General features: G+C 34.6%; 1 protein-coding gene across 1 annotated transcript in view; it reads left to right on the top strand.

The window, feature by feature from the left end:
- Window positions 1–244: 244 nt before the first annotated feature.
- ULK4 (unc-51 like kinase 4) overlaps window positions 245–12,199 on the top strand; it is a gene marked incomplete at its 5' end in the record, with an annotated part of 208,993 nt that continues 197,038 nt past the window's right edge. Inside the window, 10 exons of the mRNA XM_084202800.1 lie at window positions 245–382; window positions 2,659–2,758; window positions 4,393–4,532; window positions 5,845–6,004; window positions 7,504–7,605; window positions 8,423–8,506; window positions 9,113–9,188; window positions 9,837–9,932; window positions 11,719–11,843; window positions 11,962–12,031. Coding sequence (XP_084058926.1) covers window positions 245–382; window positions 2,659–2,758; window positions 4,393–4,532; window positions 5,845–6,004; window positions 7,504–7,605; window positions 8,423–8,506; window positions 9,113–9,188; window positions 9,837–9,932; window positions 11,719–11,843; window positions 11,962–12,031 — 1,091 coding nt within the window. The remainder of the gene's footprint in view (window positions 383–2,658; window positions 2,759–4,392; window positions 4,533–5,844; window positions 6,005–7,503; window positions 7,606–8,422; window positions 8,507–9,112; window positions 9,189–9,836; window positions 9,933–11,718; window positions 11,844–11,961; window positions 12,032–12,199) is intronic.

Raw genomic sequence — 12,199 nt, 5'->3', positions numbered from 1 at the left:
AGTGTAAAATTCACCTTTTCAAAATTTTGATCACATTCCCTGAGAGGAGGCCTTTTGCAAAGCAATTATATTCAGTCTTTCTGAAAGTATGAAATCCCTATTCATGGTAATGGGGAGGGTCACTACTATACGTGAATGGCCATTACATTTGAAGGCTTCCCCTTTCTCCTTCTTTCTTTAGGTTTATTTGTTTATGAGATTAATGCCGTGCTTCCAGTGTGTAGCCTGTGAAGCATCCTAAAGCATGGAGAACTTTGTTTTGTATGAGGAGATTGGAAGAGGAAATACGACAGTTGTTTATAAAGGAAGAAGAAAAGGGACAATTAATTTTGTTGCCATTATTTGCAGTGATAAATGCAATAGAGTTGGAATAGCAAACTGGGTAAGTAATGAAATTTCTTTTCCTGCTTAATCTGGGAAAAAAATACAGCCTACAAATTCCAGTTGCACAAGTTATAGAAAGTGTCATGTTCTTCTTCAAGATGGAGTTTGTCACATTTAGACCAGCTTCTCGAGATTTCAAATTCTTATTCTTTAAATACAGTCTTTTTTTTAATGTGTGTATTTCTTCGTATGATTTTATTGTCTTTTAGATTGCATGCATAAACACATGTTTACAGTCTTACTGTTTCTGTGATGCGTTAGTGAACTTGTAAATATAGTTACATGTGGTGGTTTGCTTTATTTTGTTATTAGTTGTGTAAATCCAGTGGTAACAGTAACTTCCAGTAAGCAATCAATTTCTTGCTTAGCAAGGAGAAATTATTTTGGATGAAATGATATAATTTAAGATGAATCAATTCTGGTTTGTAAAACCTTGGCAAAGCTTTAAATATGATACTGTCTAGAAAGGAAACTGATACAGTTATACAGTTCAAATATTTTATTTTTTCCAGTAGGTACATTTTGTTTCTGTAGTGGGTTAACCTTGGCTGGGTGCCAGGCTCCTGCCAAATCTGCTCTATCACTCCCTTCTTCAACTGGACAGGAGTCAGAAAATACAATGAATGGGTCAAGATAAGAGTAGGGAGAGATCACTCTCCACTTGCCTTCCCAGGCAAAACAAACTTAATTTAGGGAAAGTAATTGAATGTATTGCCAGAGTAGGATAATGGTAAATAAAACCAAATCTTAAAACACCTTTCTCCCACCCCTCCTTTTTGCTGGGTTTAGCTTTACTCCCAATTTTCTCTCTCTCCTCCCTTGCCAGAGATGCAGGGAGGTAGGGAGTGGGGTCAGTTCATCAGATGCTATCTCTGTTGCTCCTTTCTCCTCATGCTCTTCCCCTGCTCCAGCATGGGGTCCCTCCCATGGGAGACAGTCCTCCACAGCCTTCTTCAGTGTTGGTCCTTCCCACAGCCTGCAGTTCTTCATGCACTGCTCCGACGTAGGTCCTCTCCACGGGGTGCAGTCCCTCAGGAACAGGCTGTTGCAGTGTGAGTTCCCACAGTGTTACACATCCTGCTAGCAACCAGCATGGGCTCCTCTCTCCATGGCTCTGCAGATCCTGCCAGGAGCCTGCTCCAGCGCAGACTTCTGAGAGAGTTGCAGCCTCCCTCAGGTTTCCACCTTCTCTACAGTGTGGCCCTCCAAGGGCTGCAGGTGGATCTGTGCTCTGCCATGGACCTCCATGGGCTGCAGAGGGACAGCTTTGCCTTGCTCGCCTTCACCAGGGGCTGCAGGGGAGTCTCTGCTCCAGCTCCTGGAGCACCTTTTGCCCCTTGTTCTGCTCTGACCTTGGTGCATGCAGGGTTGTTTCTGTCACACATTCTCACTTCTCTCCCCTGCTGCTGTTACACAAGAGTGTTTTTCCGCCTTTTTAAATGTTATTCTGGAAATACTGCCACCATCACTGATGGGTTGGCATTGGCCGGCAGTGGGTCTGTCTTGGAGCTGGCTGAGATTGACTTTGTCAGACACAGGGGAAGCTTCCAGCAGTTTCTCACAGAAGCTTCTCACAGTCCTGTAGACCTCCCTACCTGGATAATGAAACCTTGTGATACTGAAACCTTGCCATGCAAAACGGATGCAGTTTCATATTCCCTCTCATTGTTTCAAATATCATTTCTTGGGAACGTTTTTTTTGTTAGGACTGTATTGGCCTTACAAATCTCTTGGGGATACTTTACATACCACTCTAGCAAGAAACAGACTTCTGTAGAGATTAGGCCATCTAGCTGTTACAGAAGTACAGATTTCGGGGTCTCTTGAATGGTTTTCTTTGCCTGATAAGATTAAAAATTATGGTAAAGCTTCGTTTCACTTCTTCTTGCTGTATTATCTCTCATTTGTATTCTTATTGAAAAAAAAAAAAAAAAGTGGGAGTGTAAATTTGACTCCAAATTCTCATTTCCAGTTTATTATTTAGTGGTGCAGGAAAGTTAAATAATATTTATAATTTTGAGTTGGGAACTTACTAGGTTTTTTCCTGTATTTTAAAAACATGTGAGTTAGGGAAGGTCTTGTGAGGAAAGTTATCTTTTCTCAACATACATGTAACACTAAAATATTTGAAAAACAATGTTAGTGCACTAGAAAAGGCAAGAGAACAAGTTGCTAATCTAGAGTAGATTGTATTGTATTGTTTCCATGCCTCAAGTCCATATACATACATTTATGTCTTTCCCCCACTGAAGTCTGTTAAAAATGTCACCCTAGGTTCGTCTGACTCAGGGACTCACACATAAGAATATAATGGCATTTTATGAATGGTATGAAACAAGCAACCATCTCTGGCTTGTAGTGGAATTATGCACAGGTAAGATATGCTCAAAGGTAAACATTTATAGAATGAGTATTTATAAGACATTTCTTGGGGCTTCTCCACAACAAATGCTTAGATCTTTGAAAAAAAGTGTACTTCTCTGATTATTAACTTGAGAATCCTGTTTATATATTAAAGTGGTTTTGCTCTTGGAAAGATTTTTAGAAATCAATTGAAATCGTGCTTCTCCTCTGCTTACCTGTATGTCTCTTTGAAAAGTTGAGTTATATACTGCTGGTTTTTAAGAGCTGAAGAGAGAAGGCAAATCAGGGAATATAAAAGCAAATTGTGAATATAGAAGGTAGCTCAGTAAAAATTACTTGAGAACTTTTCTAAGGACAGACAGCTTTGGCATTCTCTTTTAAAAGACATCAAGGAGCAAAGCAGTTCTAATAACTTAATATTATTAAAATTAATTTTTATTCAAAGAGCAATTCAGCAGCTAAAGAGAATGATTTAATTTTTTTCCCTATTCAGTATAAGTATTTTGATTTCCTTGTTAAAATTATAATTTGGAAACTCTGAGAACCCAGAACTGCATTAAATTCACTTAGTTTTGATAAGTTCTTATCAATCCATTAAAGGAATCTTGTCAAGCTTTCCTTAATTGTGATAGCTACATGTTTTAAACTTCTGACAGCATGCTTTCCTCCATATGGAAAGCAAAGAAAAGAGAGCCAATGTGCATGTGATGCATGCTAAGATTTTGGAGTTTGTTTAATGGTAAAAGTCCATGTTACACCCAGCCTTTTCATTTATCCAGAATTATATTTGAAAAATTACTGAAGAAGAGAACTTACAAGTTCTGAGAAAAAAAGTCAGGTCATTCTTTCACTGATTAAAGGTGATTTTAATGGCTCATTTAGAGGCTTTGGTCTACTTGCTTAGTCTAACTTCAGGGTACATATGTAAGTTATTAGACAGGCAGCCTTTTATTGTTGAACAATTATCACGTGTTTTACCTTGCAGTTTGATAGTTTGCTGCAAGGTGAGTGTCTTGGAGATAACTTACTTAGAGTAAGATGTGGATTTATTCTCAGTTTTGTTTGGACTTGAAAAAGACTTTTGAAATATGGAAGATTCTCTCACTTGTCTCAAAGATAGTTTCTGTTATCAGATGAAAAATATTTCTGTGTTGCTGGTTTCGCTGCTTTTTTTCTGGTGTGGTTGGCTGTATTATGGAAATAGTTTAATTGGAAAATGGCCTGGCCTTAGTTTTAGCAATTGTCCCCAGAAGTTGATAGCCTGCTGTTGGTATTATTTATTCTTTTAACTTGTGCAGCAGGAATCTGGTTAAGGAATTTTAATAAAAGCATGGAGTACTATTACACTGTGAAGTTACACAGTTTCTAGATTTCTTTTTCCCTTTCTGTTTCCTTTGTAAAATAATATTGAAGTAGTTTTGAAGTCATGCAGTCAGTTTTATTCCAGATAAAATTAAGATTTTGTCACAGTATTGAAATTTTTTTTTTTTGTACATTTTAGATTTTGGAACTATTAGATATCAAGAAATATTTTTAGTATCTACTGATATTGGTTTTTGATTGACATCTTTTGAAGTTTATGTAATTGGGCATTACTTGTGTGACCTCTTCTTTATATGCACTTGATGACTATTTGTATTTCAGGTGGTTCTCTAGAATCTCTCATTGCTCAGGATGAATTTCTACCAGAAGATGTGGTGAGAGAATTCGGTGTTGAGCTGGTTACTGGCTTATACCACATTCATAAGCATGGAATTATCTATTGTGAATTGAAGCCTGGAAAGGTGAGGAGGGGTGTTATCTATAGGGACACTGGGTGTTGCTTTTTATGCCATCAGCATTTATTTTATTGTTTGTATTTTACGATTTGTAAAAAGCTTATCTCAGTTGTGAGGTCAGTTGAGTTTTATATGTATGTGAAGATAATCAGAGACAAGTCTGTATCTTGAATATTTTATGATATAATTGATTTCTTTACTTGGTATATATCTGATACAATGTGATATATTCCTTTTCATTTGATGTACTGGTTTAATTTAATGAAAAATTTTAGTTCTCTATCCTTGGAGACATAAATTTGTTATTATTCTATCATGCTGCAGAATATTTTGCAGTCATGGAAAATGCTAATGACAGAGTAAAATGTAACTAAAGTTTCTTTGTCAATAGCTTTCTATATTGTTTGCACATACCATGGAAATTATCATCTTATAAAAATACAAGTCTTTATGTAGTTTCTCATTTAGTGTATGTCTGTTATTAACGTAGAGGTTTGCTAAAGTCTGTGTTTGTTTTTAATTCATGTAGTCACCAGAATAAAACTGACTATAATAAAAATTTTTTGCTTAATAGTAATTGGCTTTGATCTTGATCTATAAATGATCAAGTTGCCACTCTCTGAATTTTTGGTAAAATCTTCCACAATTCTACTCAGTTCCTGTCATTTGTGGACATAAAAGCACTAAAAATACATAGTGTGGATGACTCAGTAGTCTTCCAAAGAAGAATGCTGCTGTCAAGTGCTCATTTCAACAGAAAATAAAATGCTAAAGTTAAGGCTTCTTCTGTGCCCTGCCCTCTGCTTCTGCCTGAATGGGCTATTTCTCTAAAGAAGGTTTTTGGGATTATGAAATTTTTTGTTGCAAGAATAAGCAGTGACTGGCCAGAGAAAACTCTCATCTTCATTGGACAAAATCTGTGGAAGTTTCTGCTACAGAAGATGAGAAAAATTCCTTTTTTTTTTTCCCCCCTCAAATGAAGCCCTGTTTGGTTTTACTGGACTTATATTTTCCTATGCAGTTTTACTCTACTTTAACTATCTTTTCTCTTGTAACATCATTGTTTATTTAGATTTAATAATGAGTAAACAAAAGTGCATATTGAACCTCTTAAGGGTTCTATTGGGGTACTTTTTGTTATAAGAAAAAAGACAGTATTGGCATTGACTTAAAAGAAAGACTTCAGGGTTTTTGGTTATAGTCTCTATGTACTTATATGGTTTGAGATTGTGGTTATTTTTATAATAAATTATTTCATGTTGGAAATTTCAGTTTTAGTATATGATACTAGCATATTGGATTTTGTTTGTTCTGATAGATTCTACTGGAAGGGTCTGGCACTTTGAAATTCAGTAGTTTTTGCCGGGCTAGAGCAGAGGGTGAAGATTTGGAAAAAGTTTTTGCTTTAGCTGGAGCTGAAGAAGGTGAAGATATTAATGAAAGCACTCTGCAAAGATACTTAAAAGATATAGTTCAAGGTATGAAATTTTTACTAGCCAAAGAGACAGAATAAAAGTGGGAATATCAATGAATATGATAAAGAGAAATTATTTAGAATTAATCCTGTTTTGTTTCAGAAAAAAATTGAGCTATGGAATTATTTATAGACTTTTAAAAAGTTTGTGCTGCAGGTGCTCTCTGTAAGGTCTGGAACTAAATTCCGTTAAGAGTTAAAACTATACAGAAAATTCAGGAAGCACTACACAGAACTACTGCTTCTTTCATTGGGCACTGCACTGCTGCACTTTCATTGTCCTTTTTGGCACACCTGCTCTAGGTTATTTCTAGTTTGAGGTCAACTCTTTCACTACCTTAAAGAATGATAATTTAATTTTAAAGTCTGAGAAAGTTACTGTGCTTCACTTTCAACAGGCAAATACATACAAATGCAGTAGACTGCAAATACTATGGGTTTTTTTCATTTTATAATGAAAAATTTTTCATTTTATAATGAAAAATTCAGAGACTTGCTTTTAATCTTTTGAATCTTTTACTAGACATTATCTTGGAGCATCTCATAGACCTCTATTTATAAGATAATTATGTCCCATGTATCAGTTACTTTTATTAGAAACAACAGAATTCCTCAAAATATTTTATGAGAACAAAGGGAGCTCTCCTTGCTGTCTCCTTCTGAAAGTCCACACTGGAAATAAGACGAAGATCAGGTCTTTATTCAGGAAGAAATACAAATCTAATTTATTTCCTGTTGCTCTTCGGAACTGTTTTGATAGGTATGGTAATGACCTTTGTCACTCAAAACAATAAAACCCAAGAAGAAAAGAACCCAAAATAAACTTTTTAAGGGACTGTGGAGTTGGCACTTTTATTGAATTAGTGTAATTACTTTGGAGATTTTTGAGAACTGATGGGAACTACTGTAGAAATAGGAACTATATATGTTATTTCTGTATCAAACAAAAGAGATTTGTGAATAAGCTGCTATAATTTGATATGTGATGTTTTAATAGTGTTTTAGTGGTAAAAAAGCCATAGCTGTTTAGATCAGTGATTTCATTGGCTAGCTACCTTGTTTTTTGTAACAGAGTTTACTAAGTTTGTGAAAGTTTATTTCTTGGGATAGATTTTAAAAAAAGAAATCCCAAATCTAATGTAAGATAATTATTTCTGTTACTCAGATTTACCATTCTGCTCAAATTTCTTGGCTCTTAAAGCTGTTAAAGCAAATCAAAGCATTCTTTGCCTTAATCACTGTGTTTGAAAAGTGAAGCACAAGTCAGTTTGGTAATTGAAGTGAAATAAACAACAAAACATATATAATCCTATATAATCCAGTGAAAGTATAGCAGAGAAGTTCCTTGGAAACTACTTACATTTTCTATTTCAGTTTTCTCTTATGTTGGGTGAAGACAATCTATAGCTTGATGAAGTTGGGAGACAAAGTTTGAAGTGTTGAAAAAGATGAATGCTGGATGACAAATCAAAGTGCATCAATTATGCATTCTGTGTTTTGTAGGCTTTCCGTTATACACAGCTCCTGAAGCAATAAAGGGAGACAACTTCGGCAAAGCCAGTGATCTGTGGTCCCTGGGATGTTTACTTTATGAAATGTTCTCAGGTTGTAAGTTTGTAAATTTATCTATTTATTTAATGATAATGGAAGCATAGTTTATAGTCCCAAAGTAAATTCTTATGAACTGTTTAGGGAAGTTGGGACATAGAAAAACTGGAGGCAGGTTTTGAAGATTTCTTGAAGAACATACTAACTGTGCTTAAAAGACAAAAAAAGGTGTCTTTATCAAATAATCAGGTGAAACAATACTGTTAAGTGGTCCTATTGCCAACAATGCTAACCAACATGTAGGGTTTGCATACTATTATTTAAAATTATGGCAGCCCTCAAATTCTGATAGTATGGTGTTTTTTTATCTACTTGGTATTAAACTCTATATGCATTATTTTAACCTTTGAAGGAGGAAACTGCCTCACTATTGTAAAACTAGAGTAATTTGGTTCCCTGCACACAAAATACCCATAGCTTCAGCTAGATGGAAGCTTCATTGCAGAAGAGAATTACACTGCAGCCTTCTTAAACCTTAAGCAAAACACTGATCTGTTGGATCAACACAGTAATACAGATATGGAGATTTCTGTCTTTTCCTGTTGTCTTATGTCTGATTCGTACAGGGTTGCCTCCATCAAGACATCTTTGGTGCCTCTTCTGTCTGTTGATTCTTTTGCTGTTCATGACGAAAGAATTTAATCAAATATTCAGAATTTAAATTGACAAGAAAACTTAATAAATTGTACTCAGACTGAGGTTGTTTATTTCTTTGGATGCTTTCTCAGGAAAATGAGCTCATGATAAATCATTGTACCTTACAACCATTTTGAAGTTTGCCTAATCTGTGAAATACACTTCTGTTTGCTTGTAGGAAAACCACCATTCCTTTCAGAAAGCCGTGATGAATTAATTGAAAAGATTTTATCTGAAGATCCATTGCGACCAGGACCAGAGAGTAGGGTTCTGTTATCCGTTAATGGATCAAGTCACAGTAATAAATTTCATTTGCCCTTTTTCTTCTGGGGCGGGTTGCAGGAATCAGTTAGTTGTCCAAAGTGAATGTTAGCAATGCCTTCCTGTGATAATTCCCTGTTAGTGATGAATGCTTGTTTCTCTTTTGACAGTGACGTATATAATATACTTTTAATTGTTAACACTTAATCTACCTGCTGGGGTGGAATTTTTGATCTTGGTCATTCTGCGCATCAGATCACAGAGATCCTAATATATTGGTGGGTTTTTTTTCAACTTAAGCAGATTTTAACTCTTCTTAATTTCTTGCTGCTGGCTATCTGATTATTGGAGGGTGCTTTTTTTTACAAATTAAAAAAAAATGTATTCGTTTGATGTCCGAGCATTAGTCGTTTGTTTGTTTTGGGGATTTCTTTGAGGATTCTTTGACATGCAGAGTGTATATTTAAGATTCTTTACACACTGAGATTTGTTTTCAGAGATTACTATCAAGAAAGTTTTTTAGCATGATCTGCAGAATAGTGTGGTTTACATTGGGTGATTATTGTTTTTGCTATCCAATACTGATCTTAAGTGCTTCTCTTTACAGGTTCTGCTTTTCACAAACCTTCTGCTGAGTTCATGAGTTTGCTTGATGGGTTACTCCAAAAGGATCCTCAGAAAAGGTGAACTGCCTAATCCATGATAGCTGTTTTTATTGCCACCTCTGGAGAAAATAATTATTATGATACTGTATGTATAGTATTTTGTAGCTGACAAAGAATGCAAAAAAAATTTCATCCCTCATATAAAAGAGCAAACTGTGCTTTTTCTTAGATGAAGATATATAGAATTAATGTTTTCATTAAATGCATTTTTTTTTGGCTATTGTTTTTGTACCTGGTGCTAAATAGATAACTTTGTAACAGAACGATAGGTAGTTTGGAATTGGATGGCTTTGCTTTTCCAGAGCAATGGGCACCTGTATTTCATTAGGCTTTAACTTACACCTGATGCAGTTCTACTGTTAAATAATTTAGGGCTATAAATTGTAGAGTATGTCAGATAATTTACATGTGGGATTAACTCTGCAGTTTCCTTCATTCTCATATCTCTGTTGTGTGAATTTTCCATTCCTTCATTCTCATATCTCTGTTGTGTGAATTTTCCATTCTGATTTAAAAGTTTGTCCTGTAAAAAATCCTGCTTGTTGTCCAAATAAAAGAAAACAATTTGGATTAACTCTGTAGTGTCACTGTGTTCAAAACCTAGTCTGGTATGTGTCTGTGCAGTTGTACTTAGCCACTGCTTTTATGTTTGTTGCTTTTCCAAAGGCTGAATTGGGCAGACCTATTGCAGCATCCATTCTGGAAAGGATCCTTTAGCCATTGTGGTGGTGGCTCCCCAGACAGACAGGGCACAAGCTTGAGGTACTGAAAGTTCAAGGAAGATTTATTTTAGTAAATATAAGCAAAGATAAAAAATATTTTATTGTCTGTTCATTTTGTAACTTTTGAACTTTTCTTAGAATTTTCATGAAATAACAAATGGAGTTTTACACCATTCTGTAAGTGGTTTTGGGTGTTTAGAAATTGTATTATCCTGTTAGGTATTGCACTGTCCATTCACTTTCAACTGACTCCTTCCTGCTGTCTATAGAATGTGTCAAAATTCACTTCCAAGCTAAATGCTCTCATTTTTATTTATATATTATATAATATTGCTGTATGAATCTGATTTACATTTTTTTTAACGCTTTTGTAGAATCTTATAAATATGGGTCTGTTTTATCTTTGGTACGTTTTTTTGTTTGTTTTTATGCATTAGGCTTAGAGCCTCACAAAGCCTATCAGTGCAGCATCTTAGAGCTGTGGTTCAGCCTTATAATCTTGCAAATGCAGCTGACCTATATTCTTTGCTTATGACATGATGTATTAATCTAATAGTAGAGATTTTTTTCTAAATATTTAATACTCTACACTGCTACATATGCAGAAACACCTAGACCTGTTGCAAATGGTTTTTATGTATTAAAAAAGTTAGTTTTCTTTGAGACTCCTGTTACCTTGGTGGGTTTTCTGTTTCTAATTTTAAATTAGGACATTTAGCATTGTTTTTTATGTTACTTTGTTATAAATGTTTGAAAGATAATTCAGGTTCCAATCTGGGGATCTAATGTCAAAATAGTTTTGGACTGCTGAGTGGTTTTTTTTATATCTACTTCAAAATTTTCTTTCATGTTGTTTAATACCTATTTCTGGTATCACAGCTGCAGTATTTTTGTTATTACTGTTTCTTATAGTTTGAGATATCACTCTTTGTCTTCTAATTTTATTACTGCTTTCATCTGCAAAAAAATTTAATGTTTAAAGTTTATACTGTGAACTAATATATTATTCAAGATTTTAGCAAGACTTATGTCAACAACCTGATAGTGCTATATTTGGGGAATTTTCAGACAACCAGAGGGACCTTAGTCTTCTACAAAATATTAGTCTATTTGGCCATACTTTAGAGGTTTTTCTAAGGCCTCTGAAATATCTACTGATGTATGCACTAACTGACAAATATGACAAATGTAAAACATTGGTTTGACATGCAAAAGAAGCTCAATACTCTTTCTTTTCCAGCTGTGAGGCCTATGTATCTATTTTCTTCACACTGTGGGTTGGATTAATATTTTATATCCTGGAGAGCATTCATTAAGGTTTTATGACCCAGTTCCATGATAATAATATTAGGACATGTTAAAAAATTCCCAAACAACCAAAACCAATAAAATTGCATTCAAGTGTGACAGTAAATCATTACACACACAAAAACATGGTTTTAATCTCGGCTACAGACTTCATTATAGGAGATAGGTTTCATGTGACTTTTTCCTATGCAGGTTAAAATGTCTGTAATGCTTTTAGTATTTCTTTAGTATCTCTTGTATTATGGGGTAATAATTGAACTTTTTAAATGTCTTTCAATTAAGTTCTAATGATAGAATTTTTAATACTTTTCCAGTTACTTGCTGTAAACGTATTTTTCATAATTGCCATTACCAATATAAAAAGTACGTGCAACACATATTTAAAGAGTGTATTTTTCTAAAGAATGACAGCTAAATTGTATGCTAACAATTGCAACAGATAATGGATATAATCAATTTTTTAAATATAATCAATCCTCTTTTTTAAAAATCTGTAATTAATATCATTTATTAAACAGCAGAGAAGACACAGAGTCACCAGTTTCTTGTAGTGCCAAAGAGTCAGTGGATGATCATGAAAATCTAGATAACCTGTCATCCTCAAGGGCAGGTCTTAAATCACCAAGCAATTCTTTCAAAATAGGTAATATTGCTCATTTTGTTACTTTGTAGCTATTTTATCAATCCTACCAACATATTTACTCCCTATGTTTTATTTGATTTTAACCTCTGAATGCAAGTTCATGTTCTCTCTTCGGTAGAAACTCAGACTGAATTGCGGCCCAAAAGTGCAGCTGATGGCGAATCAAATGAATCCATATTTCTCCTCAGGTATGAAAACCTCCTTGTAATCTTGTATGTTTGGTGTTGCTTTTTGTCTCTTCAAACATTTTATTATTATGACTGTAGCGCTGTGTCTGTGTTGCCTTTTAAATTTTTCATTACCAGTTAATAAATACTAAAATACATTTGAAGAGCTGTGAAAACAGTGTGTGTAGT

This window comes from Fringilla coelebs (assembly GCF_963513975.1).
Source record: "Fringilla coelebs genome assembly, chromosome: 1".
NCBI classification, from domain to species: domain Eukaryota; kingdom Metazoa; phylum Chordata; class Aves; order Passeriformes; family Fringillidae; genus Fringilla; species Fringilla coelebs.
This window is presented reverse-complemented; position numbering and strand designations above follow the sequence as displayed.